This window comes from Gopherus evgoodei, chromosome 1, assembly GCF_007399415.2.
Source record: "Gopherus evgoodei ecotype Sinaloan lineage chromosome 1, rGopEvg1_v1.p, whole genome shotgun sequence".
Taxonomy (NCBI): Eukaryota; Metazoa; Chordata; order Testudines; family Testudinidae; genus Gopherus; species Gopherus evgoodei.
This window is the reverse complement of record NC_044322.1, coordinates 280617379-280644653: the sequence shown is the minus strand read 5'-3', so window position 1 is coordinate 280644653 and position 27275 is coordinate 280617379. Positions and strand designations below refer to the sequence as shown.

The 27275-nt window shown below is 40.0% G+C and overlaps 1 protein-coding gene across 1 annotated transcript in view; it reads left to right on the top strand.

Annotated features, from left to right (window-relative positions):
• The window catches only part of CFAP54 (cilia and flagella associated protein 54), a 226138-nt gene that overhangs the window by 19608 nt on the left and 179255 nt on the right, over positions 1 to 27275 (top strand). The window contains 12 exon segments of the mRNA XM_030548506.1: positions 1824 to 1882; positions 4395 to 4538; positions 4998 to 5111; positions 5210 to 5311; positions 13305 to 13503; positions 17194 to 17289; positions 18416 to 18528; positions 18634 to 18805; positions 19563 to 19648; positions 21569 to 21703; positions 24008 to 24155; positions 24981 to 25045. Of these exon segments, the coding sequence (XP_030404366.1) occupies positions 1824 to 1882; positions 4395 to 4538; positions 4998 to 5111; positions 5210 to 5311; positions 13305 to 13503; positions 17194 to 17289; positions 18416 to 18528; positions 18634 to 18805; positions 19563 to 19648; positions 21569 to 21703; positions 24008 to 24155; positions 24981 to 25045 (1433 nt within the window).

Here is a 27275-nt window from a genome sequence, read left to right as displayed (position 1 = left end):
GTGTAGGAAATAGGAAATAAACTTATGACTGTTTGAAACATAAAAACTTTGTGTGTGCTTTTTAAAAAAATAATATTCTCCAGCATTGGATTTAATGATAAAAATTCCTTTTAAAAATGGAAACTACTTTAGATTAAGAATTAGATTCCATCTGTATCTGATTAATATTGTCCACCATGTAAGTGTGTTGTTCATACTTGGCTTAATTTAGATCAGATGAACTGACTTGGGTATATAAAAAGAGACTATCAAGAATTCTTAAAAGGTCATTTTGTTTTTTTCTTCCACCCAAAAGCATGGATTATTATTTGATACGACTAGTGTAAGTTACCGTAATATAATATTGCGTATGAGAGAAAAGGCGCTTTTGAATTGGTGGTGAAGTGCTGGTATTTTCTTTCCTGTTTAGAGCTTTAATGGGGCTGGAGATTCCAACCACTTATCTGCTGAGACCACTCTTGGTCTCACCTCTCCCTTTCAGCTCCCCCTTGACAGCCAAAGAAACACAATAAAATAATTAAATTAAAATATACTAATTTTCCATTCTGGGATCCCATTTTCAGTTCTGTGGACCAAATCCCTGTCTTGAGCGTGGTTTTGTCCAGCATTAGCTCCCTCTAACTGGCTGAAATGAGGTTAGAGTAGAATCATAGAATCATAGACTCTAAGGTCAGCAGGGACCATTATGATCACCTAGTCTGACCTCCGGCACAATGCAAGCCACAGAATCTCACCCACCCACTCCTGTATCAAACCTGTGTCTGAGCCATTGAAGTCCTCAAATCATGGTTTAAAGATTTGAAGGTGCAGAGAACCTTCCGGCAAGTGATCCGTGCCCTACGCTGCAGAGGAAGGCGAAAACCCCCCAGGGCATCTGCCAATCTGCCCTGGAGGAAAATTCCTTCCCAACCCCAAATATGGCGATCAGCTAAACCCTGAGCATGTGGGCAAGACTCACCAGCCAGACACCCAGGAAAGAATTCTCTGTAGTAACTCAGATCCCACCCCATCTAACATCCCATCAGAAGCTACTGGGCATATTTACTGTTAGTAGTCAAAGACGAATTAATTGCCAACATTATGCTATCCCACTCTGGCGTTTCTCCTCCCAGGACTCTGCCCCTTCTTCTGGGTAGAACATCTTTCTGTAGCTCCCTCAGCAACAGGAGGTTTGTGGCTCACTACACATCTGAGGCATATACCAATACCCTATTAATGGTATAGGTGGGGTGGCTTGTTGATAAAATATCCTTCTAGTTGTGTTGATTGGTGTTTTGTTGCCTCTTTGCACTACAGGTGTCCTTTTCTACACAGAATATACACCCTGGAGTGTTTTATTGCGTGTCTAGCTTTTTGTGTACTCAGAACTTTGTTACACATGTTACACTTCCACAGTGGGATTTTCAAAAGTACTTTAGTGATTGAAGCACAAGTCCCATGAATTTTCCCATGAAAATTCTATCTCTAATAGTCACATCCCTTGATTTGACCTGTGATATTAAATATTTCTACTGGACATTTAAGACTTCAGTAATATATAATTTTTATGAGGCTATTTTTCTACTTATTTTACAGTGGACATTAACATTACACAAGAATTTGAATGGCTTCAACTTCTCTAATTAATTAAAAATAATTATGTTAGAAGTTTTTTAATTTTTAAAACTATATTTTCAGTTGTTTTTCATCTTGAAATAAGAGACCTATTAACAACCTAAATACTAACAACAACATTTCAGTTAACTAGCATAACAGATCTGAAGTAGAAATGTTGGACTCATATTGATTTTTGTATAGATTTTAATTTATTTTTATTCTTCTAGGTACAGTTTATATATACACCATATGCAGACGTTTGATGAGCCTAGGTCAGTCTGCTAAGGTATGGCAAGATAAACTGGAAGGTTTTTTATATTTGGTGTTTCTAATATATTGTACAGCTATTAAGAATTCTTTTAGCTTTACAGAAAACAGAAATTTACTGAAAAGAAGGAAATGCATTTGTATTTTGTCATATTGGATAAATCTTATCTGACCAACTTCACTCTCCCTGGCAGTAGTAATGCTGACCATCTTGGACAGTGGGGTAAAAGAGTTTGGTGTCCAGAGAGGCTTGTGTAGAAGGGCAAGAGAACATGAGTTTCCCGCAGCCTTCATGGACCTCTGTGGCATTCAACTGTGAGCATATGTCCCCACAATACCAGGCTGCTGGTTTTTAGGATTAGTCAGGCCTCTGTCGAATGTTGCAGTAAGAGTCATCCAAGCCCCTTGAAGTTGTATTTAGTTCATTTTTAATTTAATAAACCATTTATTTCAAAAACGAAGCACACTTTAACTGCACGACATTTTAATGATTTATCACTCCAATTCTTGGCCCCTAATATCTTGACACAAGGTAGTGATTCCAAAGTAGTCAATTATCAAAAAAGGGTGGCACAAGATTCTTATACTGTCTTTGTGAGGAAGGCAGATGGTAGAACTTAGGGTTCTCAAGTCCTTAATTAGATATCCCTGATGGAGTCTCATTTGCACTGCATGTTTTGGGCCAGATCTTCAACTGGTATATATCATTATTGCTCCATTGAAGTCTGTTACATTGATTTACACCAGCTGAGAATGTGGCCTTTTGATTTCATTTTGATAAAAAACTTTTAAAAATATCCATCGTATAATACTGCTTACTTGTAAATTTGAATAAAACAGAGTGATTTAGACAAATGTTTGTATCCACATGTGACAAATACTACACTGTAACTCTGTCATCACTATAAATGCTTAAGTAAAGTAATGACTCTTAATGGCAAGCTGTTGTTAACTGAGATTAGGATAATTTATTATACATCGTTATAGTTTCACTATTTAAAATAGAGTATAAATCAGCAAGCTGAGACATATTGGGCTGGCTGTTTATATGAATGGAATTATCCTTTTGCTGGTTTCTGTTAGAGCTGTAGTGACACCCTGTGGCTGGGTTTTTTTTAATCATGAAAGTTTCTTTCATGTGAGTATCTCAGCTGGTATGCCCTGGACTTTATTTTTTTCACTTATCTAGATTTGAATTGGATTTCAATTTTTCACCCACCTGGAGTAAACAGACACTGGACAATCCTAGATCCAATATTTTTTTTTGTTGACAAATGGTTATTTCAAAAAAAATAACAGGAGTACTTGTGGCACCTTAGAGACTAACAAATTTATTTGAGCATAAGCTTTCATGGGCTACAGCCCACTTCATTGGACGTGAAAGCTTACGCTAAAATAAATTTGTTAGTCTCTAAGGTGCCACAAGTACTCTTGTTATTTTTGCGGTTACCGACTAACATGGCTGCTACTCTGAAACCTATGGTTATTTCAAGAGCAAGAGTATCCCTGTCAGGGACTGGAGAGTTTCAAAGGAAATTTTCCATTTTAACATCTTAGCACTGAAACTGGAAGTGACTTTGTATCTTTTTTTCTATATGCCAGTGTATCTCATATTATACATGTAATGTGCTTCATGGTTTCTGGAGGAAGCACTGTCAGCTACATTCAGGACATGTATTTTCAGTTCAGTAATTTACAGAAGGCCTGAGTTTGTAAATTGACTTCATTTGGAAATGAGGGTGCTCAGCATCTCATAGAGCATCAGGCCCAAAGGTAGCAAGAGAGGAAAATGCTGTTCAGTAGGGTGAAGTGTTGTGATTCTGTAGAAATGAAGCTAGACTTGTCTTTTTAGCAAGGCTAATGATATCAAGAGGTCTTTGCTGTGAAGAGTTGGTTTGGAGAAGAGGATGAATGTCCCCAAACTGAAGGCCTCAACCTTCTATACCCGCTGAGGACAGCGAAAGTAGAGTGTGTTCAGCAGGTCATAAGAAGTGCTCAATGCTTTGCGGAATCAGAGCCTAAAGGGCTTGATCTTGCATCTTTCAAGTGAATAGGAGTTTTTCAATTGACTTGAATGAGAGCAGGCTCAAGCCCCAGATGAGGAAACAATTCAGTAGTGAACTGGGATTGTTTTGATATCTCAGGTCATAAAATGTCAGGTGAAGATAAAGAGAGACAAGATGGGTGATGTAATATCTTTTATTGGATTTACTTCTGTTGATGAAAGAGACAAGCTTTTGACCTATGTAGAGTTCTTCAGGTCTACAGATGAAAATGAACATAATTCTAGGTGGAAAAATTCGTAAATGACTGAAAGTAAAATGAATGAAATATTAACTCTCTTTCTGTGATTTCTTGTTCTAATTTGCTCCGTTATGTAAGTCCATGTTTTTATGTGTATCTTTGAGCAATAGGAAATGCATGTCAATGCTTAATAATTTTCTCAGCCAACTGTTTCAAGTTTATACTGTTGATACATCTTGAGCAGTTCTTTATAATGTTTTGTTTATAATTGGTTTTTCCCATCACAGGTGCTGGAATACCTATTGTGGGCCAGCATATGTATGGAATCATCAGTCCCACTTTTAGCTGTACACTATTTGACATGGAGAACCACCCTTTACACTGCAGTTTGTTATTGTTATTATGATTGCCAAGCCAGCATCCATGGAGAGGTAGCCTTATGTATCACTCTTATAATTTTATTTGTAACAATAAATGGCAAGCTGCATATTTATTTAAATATTACATTTTATTATTATATTTGCTTTTTATCTGGATTCAGAAATGTAGTTAGGCTACTACAGTATGTGTCTCTGTCTAAATTGAACTAATCAATTCAAATTAAAGCGCAGTAATACATTTTTAATATGTGCATAAACATTCTAAGTGTTCAGGCTTCAACTGTGGCCAGCCCCTCAGCGACTGCACGAAAGGAGAGAGAGCAAGGAGTTTCTCTCCCCTTGCATCTGTTGTACAGGAGCTGGCTATGATTCCAGTCTTTATTGTTCTCTGAACACAAGGATTAGGTGGTGATGTGGCTATTATACTCTTCCTCTCATAGCAAGCAGAGCACAGAACCATAATATCAGGATAGATAAATCAACTCTTTATCCATTTTTTATGCTATATAGGTATTTGCTCGCCGTGGTCTGAGTAAAATTGATGAACTAAAGCAATTGGAAAGCATGAGTTCTTCACCACAAAATTCAGAAACAAAAAAAGTTTTTAGAGAGGCCACTATAAAGGTATAAACATGTCACAATTTATAAAAATTACAATACATACAATAGAACAAGCAGAATACAGAACACAGTTTTTAATCACATGCTTCTCTTTGAGTCAGATGGCAGTAATGGTTTTCAAGAGAGCAGTATATGAATCCAGAAGAAAGCCCAAAGGATTTTTTCGACCAAAATTAAGGGTTAATCTAAAGGAAGCACAAAATGTAAGTTTAGAATTTTGTGTAAATCTTTTTCTTTTTGATCTGTTTATTATTTATTTTTAGTAATGATATGACATAGCTTTGCCTAGCACACAGTTTATGTGGGCATACAGCATTATCTGCAAACAGAATGATTTGTTTTCCCTTTCCAGCCTTATAAATAACATATTAACTTTACCATTAAGACTCGGAACCAATTTAAGGGAGTAATTTTAATAGGCAATATGGTCTATATTAGATCATTCAGAGTTCGTTTTCTTTAGTGGCTGTATGTTATTTGTGCAGGATAAATGTTCTTGGCTGTACACTGCAAATAGCCACAACTCTACGTTATTTAAAGATAATATAATTTTAAAAAATCTTGTTCAAATTCATCCCTGGTGTATGGCCCCTTGAATTTTCCCTACTGTGTTTAATTACATTAAAGATTCAGGGCCAGCTTCAACAAATTTTTGGTGGATTTTTGTGTTGCAGTACTTATCTCAAACCTTGAAAGATGTATTTTTCAGAGATTCCTCACTCCCTCTTAGGATTCTGTGACCTATGTAAATGAGTGCAAAGTACAAAATAGCCTTTGATGGAAATAATTATTTTCCCCAACTCACATTCTATTGCCAACAATCTTAGCTGCCACAGCCAACTGTTCTATTGGGAGAGGCCTTATGAATTAGTATAGAGAAACATTTCATCATATTAAATATTTTTGCATACTTGCTTTCTTTGGACAACATCCAGACCTACTTTATTAGCTTTAATAGCTGCATTTATTTTTATACTATTATGTGTATTCATAATAATTCCCCCATATACCTCAGAGAGTATCACTCTTCCTTCTGAGTCAGGTTTAAAGTCATTGGATTCAAGACCTTTCCTAGAGACAATATTCATACATTCAGAGATTCTAAGACCAGAAGGGATCTTGTGATCATCAAGTCTGACCCCCTGCATAACACAGGCTATAGAACTTCCACTAACTCTGGTGCAGGGAGGTGTGATTTACAGATCCTGGAGCTAGAGAAGCCCTTTACACCCGAGGGGTGATTCACTCCAAGAAAGGCAGATAGTAATTCTGCTTTTTCCCTTATGGTTTCATCGGGAGTTGGGGCAACTTTAATTCTTGCTAGGGCTACATAGCCTCTCTGCTAAATGGGGGAGAGGCTCTAACCAGCACATTCTCCAGCTACTCTCTCTTGCTGGTCAGTACTTTCCACTTATTGGTCTGCACTGGCACCACACAGCCCTCACCCAGGTAGGAAGAAGGTTGCAGTCACTTTGTATCATTGCAGCCTCCGCTACTGGAAGGCTTTATGCTGTGGACCTGCGTCAGTGTTTTTGTGGGGTAAACCTGTGGTTAATCTGGTCCTATGATTTCCATGCTTACTCAATACAAATATAGCAGTACCAAGAGGCATAGGTAAATGCTACACTGTCATCCTCTGGGTAAGATGAGAGACAAGAGGTCTTTTCTGTCTGGGTTGAGAGGCCATCAAGGCAGAAGTTAGAAATCCTCTTGCATAACTCCCATTTCTGTCTCATCATTTATTCTGTCACAGTGTGAATTGTTGATGAGCTTTATTTACTTGCACAATCATTATCTAACTTATATATTCATAAAGTACTTTTGAGAGAGCCTGAGAATGAAAGCATTATATTTGGTAAACCCCAGTCATATTCAAATTCAGAAGAATGTAATTTTTGCTGGAAAATAATATGCTATTAAATATTAATATCATTTGTACATACTATGTTATTGTTTCTTTACTAATAGAAAAAAGTCTGAGTATTAATCATTATTGGGGAAAAACAGGTGTATAAATAAGTTCCATCAGAGATAACATTATGAATTCATGAATTTCTCAACTGATATTGCTTACAGTTAAGGTTATGATTATGTCACAGAGGTCAAAGGGTCACTCCATAGCTCTCAGACACCTTGTAGGGAAGGAGACCTTGCAGCAGTCAACCCTTGTGGGTAGGGGGACCCCAGAGCTCCCACTTCCCAGAGCAGTAGGGACCCAGGAGCCCCAGCAGGAGTGGGTGCTGAACCCACCTCCCCTTTTTTTCAGGGATATTTTTAGTGAAAGTCAGAGACGGGTCACAGGCCTCTGTGAATTTTTGTTTATTGCCAGTGACCTTTCCATGACTTTTTTTCAAAAAATATCCATGACAAAAACTTAGCCTTACTGTAGTTAATAGCAAAGCTATAACATCATCATCCTGCCACATTTCAGATGTGACCTGATTGCCCTGATCAAACTTTGTATGATACATTGGTATAAAAGAGTATCAAGGGCTTCAGTATCAGGTCATATGTGATTACAGTCATGTATACAGCTCTGCCTCGATATAACGCTGTCCTCAGGAGCCAAAAAATCTTACCTCGTTATAGGTGAAACCGCATTATATTGAACTTGATTTGATTCGCAGGAGCGTGCAGCCCCGCCCCCCCGGAGTGCTGCTTTACTGCGTTATATCTGAATTCATGTTATATCAGGTGGCGCTATAATGGGCTAGAGGTGTACTTTCATATTACACTTCTGAGTATATAGCATAATCCAGTTGATCCAAACCTCACTTATCTGAAACTTCAGGTTATATAAAACCAGGTCATGCTACAATTTTTTTTTCAGGAGGGTGTGGTTTGCATGTGTAAAGACTACCAGATTTCTCAAAGATTTGGCTCAGTAAAACTTAGCTGGTTTTAGGTGGTGTCCTTCAGCAGGACTTAGGGAAGCAGGTGTACAGTTCTAATGTGGGTGTTTTTTTCTGCAGACTTTGAAGTCTATGGTATGGGTCAGGAGATAATTCAGTTTACAATGTAATTCCCAAAGATTTCACATAACACTGTATCAGTTTCTAACTTTACTTAATGCCTGGTTTTAGAAGTGACTGATCGTTAGGAATTCATTTGTTAATAATTGTTCTAAAATGTGATATTTTTGTCCACTGCTTGCCATGCCTGTTTTCTTGGCCTTAGCAAACAGAGGTATTCAATTTTTATGTTGTTTGTTTTTACATGCTTTTATAGTTTGATTTTTTTTTCAATGTTGTGAACCCTAAATGTGATATCAGTGCCAAAAATATTTCTGCACATTTTGTAGATTTACTAATATTCAAATAAATGGGAAAAATCTATAGGACTATATTTGCCTGCACTGGTTCACTTTTAAAGTCATTTTTGTGACATTTTAATATTATAAAACGTGCTGTGCAGTATTCGTAGTATGATAAGACAGAGAGCTTGTATTCATAGTGTGATAAGACTTCGCTCATGGCAAACTGGGGTGTAAATCTACCCTGCACTAGTGTGCCATACACTCAGTGTCCATGTGAACCCTGCTGCCATGAACTAAAAGTTTTCTAGTGCCCTTTGATTTATCCAGCTTTGAAACAGCCATAGATCAGCGTGCACTAGGGAACTTTTAGTGCACAGCAGCAGGGTCCACATGGACACTTAAGTGCACAGCAGGCTTTTGCAGGTAGTTTTACACGTCAGCTTGCACGAACGAAACATTTGTGTACAAAAGCCAGAATGTAGGAATATTTAGATTGGAATGCCTGATAAGAGTTTGATCCTGCAAGGTGCTGAGTGATCTGGTCCTGATCCAGCAAAGTATATAAGCACATGTTTAACTTTTGGTATGTGTGTAGTTCCATGTACATTTGCCTCTTAATTTAACTTGGAAAATGAAAATAGACTGGCTCATTTTCAGTAATTTTCATTTTCTCCTTCACCCCTACAATGCTTAATTGGATTGCAAACACCACAGGGAACTGTTTACAGCTAAAACAGTATTGCTATCACTGCTGTGTATAGTTACCTTCCTCACCTCAGGCATTTATTTATTTAAATAAAACCTGTGTTTTGTGCATAAACTGTCAAGGGCTATACATGGGGGTAGTGTTCTGTTGCATAGAGCCAGTTGCAGGTTTGGGACTGTAATTATTTCCCCCATGTTGTGGAAAGAAAGATTGGGGATATAATAACTTAGCAACAAATGTTGGGTTTTTAAAATCCAGTATAGTGTACTTGGGAAATTTTAAACCAGCATGTATAATTATAAGGAATTGTTTAAAAATATTTCTTGTCTTTGGTTTGGAATGAGGTTGCCAGTAAAATGTGGATTTACCCTCCTCCCTATAGAAATGGTTGCTGTTTCTTTTGAAAAGATAAGTAGCTACCTCTAAAGAGGTGGCCTGTTTGAAAAGATGGGTGTATAATTTATTTTACAATAAAAATACAATCCATCAGCATATAAATAGTTGAAATGCTGCCAGATATGGCACAAATTATTTCCTTTTTATCGGGTGTACATCTTAGCTTACTTGAATTAAAGTGCCTAATTTGAAAATTAAATAAAGGATGAGGCTCCACCAATGCAGGAAGGAAATTCCCCAATATTAGAATGGTTAGATGGTCCTGGAAACCTCATTGAAAGCTTTTTATTTGATAAAATGTCAAATAAATTATTTAGCTTGCACAAATACAGACAGATATCATCTTCCTTTCCAAATGCAAATGGATGGACATCATACCAAATGGACTAAAGGTAAAAAATCCACTGCTATCTACATGCTACACAGACCACAGTGAGAGATTATGCCATACTCTATCAAAGAAACTGAGGAACCACCTGATCAGGATCCTATACAGCAAACAGGAAAACATCAAAAAAGAGCTCTCCAACCTGGAGACTCTCATTAATAACTAAACTTCCATACAAACGAACCTTCACTAAAATAAGACAGGAGATCTACATTACTCACTTCACCTCTCTACAAAGGAAAAAGGACTGTAAGGTGTCTAAACTCCTACCTGCCACATGGGGCCACAACAGTGGTACCCCCAACCCATCCAGCAATATCGTCAATCTATCCAACTACACACTCAGCCCAGAAGAAAAGTCTGTCCTATCTTGGGGACACTCTTTCTGCCCTGCCACCCGCACCAACATGATACAGTTCTGCGGTGATCTGGAAGCCTACTTTCGCCGTCTCCAACTCAAAGAATACTTTCAGGACAACACTGAACAGCGCACTGATACACAGGTACCCTCCCACCAACAGCACAAGAAGAACTCCACATGGACTCCTCCTGAGGGTCGAAATGACAGTGTGGACCTCTACATTGAATGCTTCCGCCGACATGCACAGGCAGAAATTGTGGAAAAACAACATCGCTTGCCTCATAACTTAGGTCGTGCAGAATGCAATGCCATCCACAGCCTCAGAAACCACCCTGACATTATCATCAAAGAGGCTGATAAAGGAGGTGCTGTTGTCATCACGAACAGGTCTGACTACCAAAAGGAGGCTGCCAGACAATTCTCCAACACCAAATTCTACAGGCAACTTCCCTCAGATCCCACTGAGGAATACACTAAGAAACTGCAACATCTACTCAGGACACTCCCTACACTAACACCGGAACAAATCAACATACCCTTAGAGCCCCGACCAGGGTTATTCTATCTACTACCCAAGATCCACAAACCCAGAAATCCTGGACGCCCGATCATCTCGGGCATTGGCACTCTCACTGAAGGACTGTCTGGATATGTGGACTCTCTACTCAGACCCTATGCCACCAGCACTCCCAGCTATCTCCGTGACACCACTGATTTCCTGAGGAAACTACAATGCATTGATGAGCTTCCTGAAAACACCATCCTAGCCACCATGGATGTAGAGGCTCTTTACACAAACATCCTACACACAGATGGAATACAAGCGGTCAGGAACAGTATCCCTGATGATGCCACAGCACAACTGGCTGCTGAGCTCTGTGCCTTTATCCTCACACACAACTATTTCAAATTTGATGACAATATATATCTCCAGATCAGTGGCACCGCTATGGGCACCCGCATGGCCCCACAATATGCCAATATATTTATGGCCGACCTGGAACAACGCTTCCTCAGCTCCCATCCACTCATGCTCCTTCTCTACCTACGCTACATTGATGACATCTTCATCATCTGGATCCATGGGAAGGAGACTCTGGAAAAATTCCACCACGATTTCAACAGCTTCCACCCCACCATCAACCTCAGCCTGGACCAATCTACATGGGAGGTCCACTTCCTAGACACCACGGTGCAAATATGTGATGGTCACATTAACACCACCCTACACCGAAAACCTACCAACCACTATGCCTACCTTCATGCCTCCAGCTTCCATCCCAGGCACATCACGCGATCCATTGTCTACAGCCAAGCACTGAGGAACAACCACATCTACTCTAACCCCACAGGCAGAGACCAACACCTACAAAATCTCCACCAAGCATTATCAAAACTACAATACTCACACGAGGAAATAAGGAAACAGATCAGCAGAGCCAGACGTGTACCCAGGAGCCTCCTACTGCAAGACAAACCCAAGAAAGAAAACAACAGGACTCCAGGCCATCACATACAGTCCCCAGCTAAAACCCCTCCAACGCATCATCAGGGATCTACAACCCATCCTGGACAATGACCCCACACTTTCACAGGCCTTGGGTGGCAGGCCAGTCCTCGCCCACAGACAACCTGCCAACCTGAAACATATTCTCACCAGTAACTACACACCGCATCATAGTAACTCTAACTCAGGAACCAATCCGTGCAACAAACCTCGATGCCAACTCTGCCCACATATCTACACCAGTGATACCATCACAGGACCTAACCAGATCAGCCACACCATCACCGGTTCATTCACCTGCATGTCCACCAATGTAATATACGCCATCATATGCCAGCAATGCCCCTCTACTATGTACATTGGCCAAACTGGACAGTCTCTATGGAAAAGGATAAATGGACATAAATCAGATATTAGGAATGGAAATATACAAAAACCTTTAGGAGAGCACTTCAACCTCCCTGGCCACACTATAGCAGACCTTAAGGTGGCCATCCTGCAGCAAAAAAACTTCAGGACTAGACTTCAAAGAGAAACTGCTGAGCTTCAGTTCATCTGCAAATTTGACACCATCAGCTCAGGATTGAACAAAGACTGTGAATGGCTTGCCAACTACAGAACCAGTTTCTCCTCCCTTGGTTTTCACACCTCAACTGCTAGAACACGGCCTCATCCTTGCTGATTGAACTAACCTCATTATTTCTAGCTTGCTTGCATATATATACCTGCCCCTGGAAATTTCCACTACGTGCATCTGACGAAGTGGGTATTCACCCATGAAAGCTCATGCTCCAAAATGTCTGTTAGTCTATAAGGTGCCACAGGATTCTTTGCTGCTTTTACAGATCCAAACTAACACGGCTACCCCTCTGATACTTGAAATAAATTATTGTAACTGAAGTGATGATGAAATGGAGCAGCTGACCATTAAATACTGGGTCTCCACTTCAGTGCTCCATACCTGGTAATGATTTTGACAAGGAAAGAACAGTCATGTAAACAAAGCAACATGAGATCAGTTTTATTATTTTATTTTATAGATTTATCATTGCTTAGCAGCCAAACATAATGCATATGGTTTTGTGTGTGTTGTCTTACGTTTTACATTGTGTTGGTTGGAAAATGTACAGACCAAAGGAGCAACCTAATGGACTGTAGCTTTAGTCCTGTGGGGTGCTGATCACCGTCAATATTCACTGACTTCCTGTGAAGTGCTGAGAGTCCTCAGCGCCCAGTGATCAAGCCCATGTGATTACAGGACAAGATCTGGATAGCTTTGAACTACATGGGCTTAATATATTTTTTTCCTTTCACAATTTTCATTGTGTTGTTTTCTAACTAGAATGGTGTGCAACAGTGTATGTGGTTATTGTGAAATTCATGCCTTCCTTAGGTACCTTACAAATTTGGCCTGATACTTTGCCATACATCTGGATCATAGAATTCACAACCACGATGTATACTGCAGTGTTATTGTATTTGCACTCACTTTTTCACAGAGAACTGTTTTGAAAAAACTGTTGCTTTATTGTAACACATTTGAAATATTACAAAATCTTACAAAGATTTATCTCTTGTTTAGTTGCCATGGCCTCGTACTGTTACAGAACGGCTGCTGACAGAGATGTTTGATGGCACTGCAGCCCATTTCCTTGCCATCCTAGAAGCTCTCTCTGATAGTAATAGACAAGCGTTGCGCCCTGCTCCACCTGTTCCCGATGAAACTGAGATTCGAGATGTGGTTTCAGAGCTTTTTTTTGCAGGCATGGATATCCTGGCAGGTAATGGCATAAAAATGAAAATACACTGGTAAAGAACCTCAATGTTTCTTATGCCCATAAAAGAAAAAACTCACCTGCAGAAGTATGTGTTTCAGTTATAACCATAGCACTGAAAAAAATCAAACTTAATTTTTTTTTAAATTTTGCCTTTACAACATTTGATGTAAGTAAGTTTAAACTTTTGGCCAGATTCAGCTTTCAGTTTTACCAGTGTATATCTGGAGTAACTCCTTGTGCTTCACAGAAAGTCTGCACCTTTTCTGAATAGGTCACCATGGAAGGGGTCTTTGTGATGACCCAGGGTAGGACCCACTTGATATATGCTTATTTGTATCTAGTCATTCCAGCATAGGGGATATGGAGACTGTGGTTGCTATTTTAGCACGTGGGCTGGAATGCTGGCTTCCAATGGGCTGTGATGGAGTCCTATAGCCAGCCTGTATGTTGTGATGGTGGATTCCATCCCTTGACATCCACTTCATTCCCTGAACAAAGTACATTTAGTCAAGCTTTGTGTGGGGAGGAGTTAATTTCACCCTGAATGAATATGTTTTATTGCTGGTAAAACCATTTAAATAGCCTCTGTTTAAAAAAACATGCACAAATCTACTAATCATGTAATTAAAATCGCAGCTGACGGCTGCACATTTCTCTTGGGATTTGCTGACAAGTCTCTTTAGTGCAAACTTCATGTGACAGTAGGTCTTTGACAGCCAAATGCTTAGTTGCTCGTTATTATGTGTATGCCTAGAATGTTTCAAATTATTAACCAAAGATCTCTGTTTCTTAGATTTGCCCTGGCACTGCTTAAAGCATTTTTAATCTCATGTGTTTGGGTATATAGAGCAGGTAATTTTCTGTCCAGAGTCACTCCCATGCATCCCCACTAACTTTAATTTCAGTTGCATGAGTGTAATTTTGGAGAGAATTTATCTAATCCAGTTTATTTACCACATAAAATAGTTGTTCAGAAGGATACTTCAGGAGCCAAATTTTGCACTGATTTTCACCCCAGGCCTATCCATTTAAGTCAGTAGAGTTCTATGGAGGTGTAAATAAGGACAGAATTAAAACCATGGAGTGGAAGATGTTTGGGTAATAAAATTCATGTATAAAGTAAATACATTTAATAATTGTATTTTACTTCCAAGATCATTATGACTAGAGCTGGTCAGAAGTTTTCTAACAAATCTTTTCTGTCAGAAAATGCTGATAATCAAAATAAAAATATTGTGTGGGAATGTGTTGGCTTTATTGACTCTTCCAACAGAAACCAGGCAGGCTTCCTGACAGCTTGTCTGCCGGTATTGTGGGCTGCCACAGAGCTGGGATCCTGGAAGCTCTGGAAGCCCCAGTTTGAGCCAGAGTTGTCAGGGCTTCCTAGCTTCTGGGTAGTTAAATCCTAGTGAGGAAAATAAAAAGGAGCATAAACTCTGGTAAGTGAAGTGTAAAAATATAATTAGGAAGGCCAAAAAAGAATGTGAAGAACAGCTAGCCAAAGACTCAAAAGTAATAACAATTTTTTTTTAAATACATCAGAAGCAGGAAGCCTGCTTAACAACAGTGGGGCCACTGGATTATCAAGATGCTAAAGGAGCACTCGAGCGATAAAGCCATTGCAGAGAAACTAAATACGTTATCTGCATCGGTCTTCATGGCTGAGGTTTTGAAGGAGATTCCCCAATCTGAGCCATTCTTTTTAGGTGACAAATATGAGGAACCAACTGTCCCAGACTGAGATATCATTAGATGAGGTTTTGGAACAAATCGATAAACTAAACATTAATAAGTCACCAGGACCAGATTTTATTCACCTAAGAGTTCTGAAGGAACTCAAATGTGAAATTGCAGAACAACTAATTGTGGTTTGTAGCTTATCATTTAAATCAGCTTCTGTACCAAATGTCTGGAGGATAGCTAATGTGACACCAATTTTTAAAAAAGGTTCCACAGGTGATCCTGGCAATTACAGGCCAGTAAGCCTGACCCCAGTACCAGGCAAACTGGTTGAAACTATAGTAAAAAAACAGAATTGTCAGACACATAGATGAACATGCCTCACCAATCTACTAGAATTCTTTGAGGGGGTCAACAAGGGGGATCCAGTGGATATAGTGTACTTAGATTTTCAGATACTCTTTGACGAAGTCCCTCACCAAAGGCTTTTAAGCCAGAGTAATCTGTCATGGGATAAGAGGGAAGGTCCTCTCATGGATTTATATGTGGTTTAAAGATAGGAAACAAAGGGAAGGAATAAATGGTCAGTTTTCAGAATGGAGAGAGTGGTTGTCCCACAAGGGTTTGTACTGGGACTGGTACTATTCAACATATTCATAAATGATCTGGAAAAAGGGGTAAACACTGAGGTGGAAAAATTTGCAGATAATATAAAACTACTCAAGATAGTGAAGTCCCAAGCAGAGCTCAAAGAGCTACAAAGGGATCTCTCACTCTCAAAACTGGGTGATTGGGCAACAAAATGGCAGAAATTCAATGTTGATTAAATGCAAAGTAATGCACATTGGAAAATGTAATCCTGACTATACAGATGAAGTGATGGGGTCTAAATTAGCTGTTACCACTCAAGAGAGAGAGGTCTTGGAGTCATTGCAGATAGTTCTCTGAAAACATCCACTCAATGTGCAGTGGCAGTCAAAAAAGCTAACAGAATGTTGGGAATCATTAGGAGAGGGACAGAGAAGATAGAGGCAATATGATATTTTCTTTATAAATCCATGATATGGCCCACATCTTGAATACTGCTTTCAGATGTGGTTGCCCCATCTCAAAAAAGATATATTGGAATTGGAAAAGGTTCTGAAAGAAATGATTAGGGGTATGGAATGGATTCTGTACAAGGAGAGATTAATAAGACTGGGACTTCTCAGCTTGGAAAAGTGACAACTAAGGGGGGATATGATAGAGGTCTGTAAAATCATGAATGCTGTGGAGAAAGTAAATAAGGAAGTGTTATTTAATGCTTCTCAGAACACAAGAACTAGGGGTCACCAAATGAAATTAATAGGCAGCATGTTTGAAACAAACAAGAGGAAGTATTTTCTTCACACAATGCACAGTCAAGCTGTGGAACTCTTTGCCAGAGGATGTTGTGAAGGTCAAGACTATAGCAGGGTTCAAAATAGAACTATATAAATTTATGGAGGATATGTTCATCAGTGGATATTAGTCATAATGGATAAGGCTGGTGTCCCTAGCCTCTGTTTGCCAGAAGCTGAGAATTGGTGACGGGATGGATCACTTGATGATTACCTGTTCTGTTCATTCTCTCTGGGGCACCTGGCATTGGCCACTGCTGGAAGACAGGATACTGGGCTAGTTGGAACTTTTGGCTCACCCAGTATGACTGATCTTAAGTTTTTATGTTCTTATGTAGTCCAGAAAGTGGGCTCCCTGAGCTCTGGGCAGCTTGGGGAGACTCATTAATTTGTTGAGAAAAAGTCAAAACAGAACTTTTTTTTGATTTTTCATAACAAAAATTTTGGACTCTCTTTGTTCCATGTAAATTTTGAAGTTGTGAGTTTTCATTATGATGATTTTTTTTAATTTTAAAATTTCCTGCACAACAGAAATTCTGGTTTCTGAGCAGTTCTGATTATGACTAAATAAAATATAACATCAAACAAATTGTATAATTATGTATAATTATCTGATGAGTTACTTTTGTTATAGGTGGCGGCAGCTTTGCTAGTACACAAGGAAGTTATTGTACTGAGTCTTCTGGTGTAATAAGTGCATCATCGACACTTCTGCAGCTTATATTAATGGGTAAATTAGTTTGGATTTTCAAAGCATTTTGAATCTAGTCATGCAAACTCTCAGCATGCAAACTCTCAGCATGCTGAACTCCAATGGCAGTTCTATGCCTACAAAGTTTGCAAGATCCTACCTTCTATTAGTATTCACGCAATCAGAACTAATAATTAAATATTGTTTCCATTTTAATTAAAAAGCTATTACAAGCTTTACTGAAGTAGCAAGTTGTAAACATACAGGTGTCATAATAAAATGCTACTACTCTGAACATACATAACACAGTTGATCCAGAGATCTTCAGGTGCTTTACAAATATCAAAGGCTAACATCTGATGTTATAATTGTGAAATGTGCTTAGGGAGATGAGGGGGTGGACGTGGCTGAGCAAAGGGTCCTTGAGTAATCGTTTCTGTGCAGAGCAGGATGACATGGCTTTGAAGCAGTGCTTAGTGCTCATTCAAAAAGATACCTGCTGCCAAACATTAATCTAACCCTCTTCCCAGCACCTTCAACCAAAGGGAATACCTTTTGGAGCTCACTCACTAGAACATTGCCTTGGGGCTGTGGAAAACTGCTGAATATACTACCTGGGGCCCTTGCCTATGGTAGAAAGGAGCAGGAGACTCCCTATTCTGTCCTGCACCTATCTGAATTAACTTGAAAGGGTAGGGAGAAGAGGCTCTCCAGTATGTATATGTATATTTGCAGATATAGCAATGAGAACTATTCAGCTGTCTTTGCACAAGTTTTTCACGTTCCTAAAAGTAATAATTGGAGGGAGGGACATATGTGGGGACTGTGGTCGCAACCATTCTGAGGTTATATCTGGAGGCATGTAGAATTAGGTCCATGACTTCATCAAAAAGACTCATTAATGCAGCAGCAACATGGACTTTTGGAATTAACATGACAATGCAGGTATGTCAGTCCAGTCTTATAAACACTGAAAAATATCCAGCCATATAATACAAAAAGTCTATTTTGTGGAGTTATTGAGAAATCCCTCAAGATTGTTCAATGTTTGCAGAATTCTTGTGTGGATTTTAGCTTTGTATTACACAGATGCTAAAAATAGCTTTAATTTTACTGAATGTTGTATTTTTAAAAATAATTGTATTTTTATTTGCCATTGTTGTAGGGAAAAATGGTGTTTCTGGAGAAGCTGCTATGAAGTTTATAAAGTTAGCTTTCAGCTATGAAGAGTGGGATGTATTTGATTCTACTATTGGACTGATTGCTAATTTTCTTCAGGTAATCCAAATTTACTGTACGGTATACATGAGGGTATTAAAACAGACTTAGGTTCATAAATTATTAAGGCAAATTTCCATTACTTATTTCTGTTTAAACTATTAGAATCAAGATGATCCAATATGGAAGAAAGCAGAAATGGAACTCAGGCTTATTATTGCGATGCAACCTCTAGTGTCTACAAGAAGATCTAAACATGGCCTCTCTGTCCAGGAAAATATTTTTAAGGAAGCCACGATATCTCGCAGTTCTGGAAGAAGAACAATAGCACTTCAAGGTGTGTTGTAGACAGTTACAGCTATGAGCTGAACTAATTACATTTCAAATGTAATTTTTTCAGCAAGAAGTTTTATTTGTTGTGAAGAAGTTCTTTAAAATACAGTATACAATTTTCTGCCACTGTAACTAACAGTTGAGAAATTATGACCTCCTGAACTGTCTTGTCAAATCATGACTTAATGACTTTCCAATAAATGGGCGACAATTCTAACTTTTGTTTTCAGACAGTTTTCCAGAAAAAAAATGAGCCTGGGATGGAACAGATTTGTATGATTTTATTTTGCACTTTTTTATGGTTCATATATCTGAGATTCCTTTTTATTTAAAAAAAAAAAACTTGTTAAAGTGTACTGTCATTTAAATCTGTATTCTGACATCCACAAAATTACGTGCATTTTGAAAACATTTCCATGTACCAAAATGGTAATGTTCATTCTTCACAGAAGTGGGGAATGTGTAAAATGGGGAATGTGCTTCTCCTTCATATTTACTATTTCCTGAACCATATTGCAGCTGGTGCAGGTTGGAGTAGCTGCATTGAAATTAGGCTGACCAGACAGCAAGTACAAAAAATCGGGACAAGGGATGGGGGGTAGTAGAAGCCTATAGAAGAAAAAGACCCAGAAATCGGGACTGTCCCTGTAAAATCGGGACATCTGGTCACCCTAATTGAAATCATCATGTTTTTATGAAATTTGTATGAGGAAATAATGTCTTGATTTTACTTTTTCCTCCTTTATCAATTGTGACTGTAGAAGGATCCCTAAAGCCTGGAGACCCTTCTGATGATCTTGTCACTTTGGCAACCACAGTGTTTTCCTGCGTATGTACATCTAAGCAGGTATAAAAGAATTATGCACATTTCTTCTATGCAGTACTTGCTATTGTATCTGTCAAATTACTAGGACTTGGGCAGTCTTGCCTAGTGATTGGAGCAGGAGTCAGGCCCAGTGATCAGAGTAGGAGTCATGCCTAGCAGTTAGAACAGGAGTTGGGGTAGCCAGGAGTCAGAATCCAGGGTCAGAGCTGGATTCAAAGGCCAGGTGCCAGAGCCAAGAGTCAGAGCTGAAATCAGAGAGTCAGGAATCAGAGTCAAGGGTCAGAACTGGGTTATCTGGAGAGAACAAAGGCAGGAGCAGAAGCTAATAGAGGTGTTAGGAAGTGCTTTGAGCAGCCTCTGAACTGCTGCAGGGCCTCAGAGACTCCTCCAACCAATCAGTTGGCACAGCCAATCAGGCAGCCTACTACAGGTCAGCTGCACTCATTAGATTTCCTGGAGACTGGCTCTGCAGCAGGCTCTGATTCTTGACAGTACCATTATATGTAATTCAAGGTCAGGGGAAGTTATGCATGGTTGACAAGCTTTACAAATTACAACAAAAATGAAATTAATGAATACATAAGAAATGTGATTGATTGCGATTTATTTTATTTGTTTTAATTTACTTTTTATTATGATTAGTCCTATGTAATTAAACTAGTTTCATAAAATTATTAAAGCCATTTTCAAACTACCAGGCTAACTGCAGCTTTCTAATAATCAAGGAAGGAGACCAAATTCCTTTTTGCTGTGTTGCACTCAGGGAAGCAAGTATGTTCAAATATAGTGGAATGTATCTCGAGCCTTAGGGGGTATAGGCTAAAGCTCCAGCTAGCACAACTTGTCAGCTGCTTACATGACCACTCTGTAGTGTAAATGCAGGTTAAAACCACTTGAGTGCTGCTAGTTCTTCACTGCCTTCCCACAGTTCCTCCTGTGTGCCCAGAAAGTATAGAAACGTTCTCTTCCAATTCATTGGGAAAGAATTCATAGACTGGTTGAGCTTACTGCAGTGCTAAGACTCCTGGGGTACAACTCCAGAAGTGTTAGGATCACACACAAGTGAGTGCAACACCACCATTGCAGTTCAAGCGTTATTTCTCAGTATGGCTGCTCTCATTCAATGGAAGCTAACTTGAGAGAAGTAACTCCATTGTAGATAACTTTATTTAACACTGCAATGAAGACATACCCATGTTTTATTTATATACTAACACATTTTTTAAACAGCAGTTAACTTAGATAGTTTTTAACACCTTTACAAATATGGGTGCAACCAGATAAAATGTAATTCAAGATGTTAAAATGCATCATTACTAGGAGATAATACGCTTTTAAACAACTCTTAATTAAGATGTGTTCGCTGGCATATTTCCCTAGTCTCCATAAAGCCATAATGATAGCACATAATGTTTGTGGCAAACTGGGAGCTTATACTGTACTGCAGCAATTCTAAGCAGAAAAGGAGAAAAGACACTTTCAACTTAAAAATCTCACTTACATTTTTTACTTACTGTTTCTCAAGCAACTCCTAAGGTTAATATAACTAGTGACCCATATTATTTTTCATGTTTTTTCAGTTTGTTTACTTGTTGCAGCACTTTTCATGTAGCACATTTGCTGTTTCCCTATATAGTTAATTACTCTACCCTTTTCTTTGTGTGAATCTTTCACATAGCAACAAGAGAAAAGAAATTAATAAAAAATGATTATATTCCACACCCCTCCCCCCAAAATTGGCAGGTGGGGACAGGGGACAGATTATATACCTGAAATGACTTTTAACTCTTCTTAAAAAAAATATTGGCTAGATTTCATGTTGATGGCATCCCTTATAAGAACACTAAATGTGGCAAAGTATAAATTGGCTACTCTCTGTACTAAAAACTAATTTGTCTGCACCTGTTTATGCAGCTATGGTAACATCTTTTTTTCCCCCAGACTCTCCAGCCAGATAAAGAAATACTTGTTGATATAGTAATGTTTCTGTGGCAGAAGTGCAAAGTGGGAGTTCAGCGGATCCAAATGAGTGGAAGTGCCTGCTTAAAATATATCTACAAATTCAAAGCTTACAAAGTACTCCTTTTTTCTTATTCTATTACCATTCACATGAATGCGTTCTCTGATGGCTAACCCAAGTTAAAATTTAGGTCTCAAATCGCAGAAGTAATTCCAAACTGGTACATATACATTGTAAAGTATAAAAAAATGCACTAATTTTAATGACAGTGTTTTTCATTTCTCCACTATTTTCTTCACATGTATATACATATTCTTAGTAATTTAATTATTGGGATGAGAACAACCCTCCTTGACTCCCACCTGAAAGCGCCTTGGAAAAAAAAGAGCGAGACAAGACACACAACAGATCTCTGTTCCGTTTCTTTGTGAAGTCCAGTCTGTTACTGGGGGATAATCAGACAAAATGAAAATAACAGATTGTTCAAGGTGGCTGGGTACACAGTGTTAGGGGAAACACTTCCCATACAAATATTCTTGTTATTATTGAAAGGAAGTGTCATAACCTAGTCCCAGATTTGGACCTTAGCGTCCAAAATATGGGGGTTAGCATGAAAAACCTCCAAGCTTAGTTACCAGCTTGGACCTGGTACTGCTGCCACCACCCAAAAAATTAGAGTGTTTTGGGGCACTCTGGTCCCCCCGAAACCCTTCCCTGGGGACCACAAGACCCAAATCCTTGAGTCTCACAACAAAGGGAAATAAAACTTTTCCCTTCCCCCCTCCAGATGCTCCTGGAGAGATACACAGAAGCAACCTCCATGAATCTAAGCAGAGGAAGTCCACCCTCTGTAATTCCAGTCCTGGAAACAAAAGCACTTTCCTCTTCACCCAGAGGGAATGCAAAATCAGGCTAGTAAATCTAACACACACAGACCTCCCCCTGACTTCTTCCTCCCACCAATTCCCTGGTGAGCTGCAGACCCAATTCCCTGAAGTTCCCCACTAAAGAAAAACTCCAACAGGTCTTAAAAGAAAGCTTTATAGAAAAAGAAAGAAAAATACATACAAATGGTCTCTCTGTATTAAGGTGACAAATACAGGGTCAATTGCTTAAAAGAAATATGAATAAACAGCCTTATTCAAAAAGAATACAATTCAAAGCACTTCAGCAATTATAGACATGTAAATACAAAAGAACATATAAATCCCTGTCTGATCTTTGGTACTCACAACTGGGAAACAGAAGATTAGAAAGCAGGAAATAGAAAAACTTCTCATCCGAGAGAGCATACAGGCAGAAGACAAAGAACTCAGACACAAAATTCCCTCCACCCAGAGTTGAAAAAAATCCTGTTTCCTGATTGGTCCTCTGGTCAGGTGGTTCAGATTACTTCTTTCCAGGTGAAAGAGACGTTAACCCTTAGCTATCTGTTTATGACAGGAAGAAACATATGCTTCAAGGAAATCCCCCAAATACTGTGGGGTGAGGTTTTGTGATGTGCCTCTGCACAAAAATAACAATGTCTACACTTCCAAAAAAAAAAACCAACCCCCCACCCCAGCCTCGCAGCAGAGAGTCTCCGAGCCTGGGTCAGCTGACTTGGGCTTGCACTACAGGGCTAAAAATAGCAGTGTAGATGTTTCTGCTTGGACTGGAGCTTGCATTCTAAGACAAACCCATCTTGCTGATTTCCTGAGCCCTGGCTTCAGCCTGAGCAGGATTGTCTACACTGCTATTTTTAGCCCCATAGCACAAGCCTAAGTCAGCTGACCCAGGCTCGGAGACTTGCAGCTGTGGGTTTATTGTTTTTCTGCAGAGTAGATGTACCCCTCTTGGTGCAGTAGAGAACTTGTAGCTCAGGAGAAAGGAGGTTGTGGAAAGATGGGAGGGCAAAGATGGCTCGAAAGGTTGAAGAGGCCCCTGCTGTAATTAAACACAGACTCCTGGGAGCCTTATGTGTTATGACAGCCTCCTGGGGCTGACCTGTGGACAGCAACACTGCCAAGAATATGTATAGCCCTGTGACCCTGCCCCAGGCACCCTTCTCTCCCAAGTACATCAGGGCTTCAGAGGGGGTCTTTGGACAGCAGCTTTATGGCTGTCATTTTCTGTACCCAGGCCAGGAGTATTGGGTATTTAGAACCCCTTTATGCTGCTTCATCCCTTTTACCTAGCATAAAGGAACTGGAGTGGGGTTAAGGATCTCATCCTATCTAAGGATCACTGTAGGGCGCAAACAACATTGGATCATATGCTTTCATAGCTTCCATGCCTAATATGTTATGATCAATTTACAAGTGTCTCTAGACAATTTGGAGTGCAAAAAATCATCAATGTTTGGAATCATAAATATGAATTTTTTTTATTCAGTTTTTTGAACAGCTTTAAGATTCTTGCTTTATATATTTTTCTTCTAGTGGGTTCACATACTTTGGATAATAAATGAAGTAATTCACAGCAGTAACATAGTAGATGCTAATGTGGTAGTACTTGCAGAGGTCACATTACGTCTGACTGCAATATTGGAGAACATAGCTGACTGTGCAAATAAATCAGCAAAAACAGGTAAAATGTTCAACAAGGTAATAGGAGTGTTATTGGAAGTAGGTATGGAAGGAATATCTAAAAATAATATATAATTTGCTAATCAGTTTTCTTTTTTGTTGACCATTTTCTGAATTGAAGTCTGAGAGAGGTTTTCAAATATGTTTATTTGTTTTGGTTGGTTGTTGATAGCAGCATGCTTGATTTTATTTTAAATAAATGCTATAAAATATAAATGTTTTAGATCTAAGTTGGTGAGTGTGACAGATGCCATTCATTCAGAATAAATGGAAGAAGCAGTTAAGCTTCTTTATGGAGTAAGATAGCTGGAGACAGTATGAGCCACCACCCAAAACACAGGCCATATGCAAGGCCAGTCAGAAACAGCAATGTGGGCAGAAGAGTTTCTCTGGGTTTTGCTGAATGGAGGTAGGTCTGTTTGTGAGACAAAGCTCTGAGAATTAGCCAGAGAATAGCCAGTGAGAAGGAGACAGAAAGCCAAAAAGATAGCCATTTCTGGCAGCTCCTATTGGCCGAGAACGGTGAACCACAACCACTGAGAACTCTAGGGGGCCATGCTTGCAGATGGTCAACGTAAACAAAATGTCTCGCGGCCTGCCAGCGGATTATCCTGATGGACTGTGTGCTGAAGGTTGCTGACCCCTGTTTAGAGCATTAAAAATGTGCAATAATCAAAATAATATGATTAATCTCACAGTCAAGTGCAAGAAAACTATTATTTCCACGGTCTTCAGTTATTAATAGAACTAGTCAATTATTATTAGTGTTATAAATTCAGTGCAGTTGATTTTGATTTTCATTTTACTTTTTTTTTTAATCCAGCAGGAGAAAGAAGTGAATCAGTATTACCTTCACAAACTCATATCTGTGACATTCCTGAAATACTGAAGGTAATATAAAATTCTTTGCCACTTGCATAACATTTTCAGAAAGCATAGCGCATGTCCCTTTCTAAAGATTTTAAAGTTAGAAACATTCCTATCAAATGTAGTTTTTAATTTTATGAAGTTGAAACATTTTGCACAGATATGCTGGAGCAGAGAAAAATTGTAGATACTTCAAATCTTCATCATGTAAACCTAGAGAAGTTATTTTTTTCTGACCTTGTGATCTGAAAAATATTTTGTGCTAAAGCTCATTCTTCCTTTATACCATGTCCATACTTCTTTCCATTGTATTCTCTCTGTTGTGCTGCAGTCAGAGCAGGCCTTAGCATGTGGAATGGACTTGCGAAACAATTTCTCAGGTGCGCCTCCAAACATAGCTGCACATAGCAATGTGTCAGGTGGGGATTCCCAGTGTTGGAATAGGAGTCCCAGGTCCCAACCCCATATCTTTGCACAAAAATCAACCCTCTCTCCTAGGAGGTCAGAGTTAGCATGCAATTAACAATAGAACAACACTGTTATCTAACCCAGGCAGAGCCAGGAACAGACCCAGGCCATGATCTTTAACAGGGGCTACACAGACTTTCTTGGTACAGCATACAGCAAAATGGTCCCCAGCCACACACAGACTCTGCCCCCTGCGAACTACAAGTCGGCCCCCATCAATACAACCTGCGTTAACACCTCTGTTGTGAACGCAAACTGATTGGTCTTTTGGTGTGGTCTCAGCTATCCTGCCAGCTCCAGGCTGCATGTCTGTAAGAGTCTCCTTCTGCAAACAGCTAGTTCCTCTCCTAGCAGCTCCTAGTTGTGACTCTGCACCCCAGCATTCTGGGGTTTCTCAGTCTCTGCCCCAGCTCAGTGCTGCTGCTTCTTTTTTCCCTATGGTTGGCAAATTTCTCATTGCTGAAAACTGGACATCCCTGACCTTCCCCTGTCCTGCCTCTTCCCATGAGGCCCCACTCCCACTCACTCCTCTCCCCCACACTGTTGCTTGCTCTCCCCCACTCCGTAGCTTGCTCCCCGACCCCTGGGACTCACCTGCCACCTGCAGAGCTAGGCTGGGAGGAACTGACATGGAGTCTGCCTGCCCAATCGGGCTACAGCAGCAGGGCTCTGGCTCAGAGAAGGATTGAGGGGCTGGGGGCAATTGGGGCACGGGAGGGTGGACAGGGAGCAGTCCCCGGAGCGAGGGGCTGAGGTGGGGGCATTCAGAGCACAAACTGAGGGGGGATGCAGAAGGGAAGGTGGACAGGATCTCCCTTGGTGGTGGCAGTGGCACTGCGCTAGTACCTACCTCTCTGCTGGAGCTGGAGCTGGAGCTGGAGCTAGTGGGCCAGGAGCCAGTTCTTTCCATCAGCAGCTGAACAGCTCCTCCAGGCAACAGCAGCTGCTCTTCCCCCTCCCCCCCAGCAGGGATGCTGATTGCAGTTAGTCCAGTAACTGGATTTTTAATGTCCAGTCAGTACTACAGTACTGATGGGACACTGCCAGGTCCCCTTTTTGACCATACTTTCCGGTCAAAAACTGGACACCTAGCAAACCTACCTCTGCCCTTTCTTTTGTTCTCTCTTTGAACCTTCTCAGGCTTGGTCCCTGTCCTGCCCTCCTGTCTGCTCATTAGGTTAAACCAACCCAGGTGGGCCATAGTTAATTCTGCGTCCCTGTTTTGGAGTGGCTCTGCTCCCTAGCCTCTTTCCCGTCCTACACCCGCCACCATATAAACGCACCTGTTCCCATGTAGCATCCACACCCCATGGCTTGACACCCTCAGAACTGCTGTATCAGTCAGATGGGGGGCCCCTATTTGTTTTTTAAAACATCAGGGTACTCCTTCCTCATTGCTCTTTTCTCCTCTCCTGCCTACCCCAGGGACAGACTTGAGTGCCTCCTCCTTGGGTTCTCCAACTTCGCTGTTTGGCTCCTCCCCTGCCATGGGGCCAGAAATGCACACAAGCACAAGGATTATCCCAGGAACTGTGTACAATAGAAACCTCTCAGAGATAGCACTACATAAAGGCTGAACCTGCGGACGTCGCAGGTAAACAAACCAGCCTGGCCCGCCAGGGTGCTTACCCTGGTGAGCTGTGTGCCAAAGGTTGCCGATCCTTGTTCTAGGAGCTGACTGCAGCTGACTTGCAGCATGCCTGGGCCACTTTAATGGGGATGGCATCTCTAAGTCCAGTACTTCATGGTCAGGGCTTCCAATACATGATCATCCAGTACTTCTGGT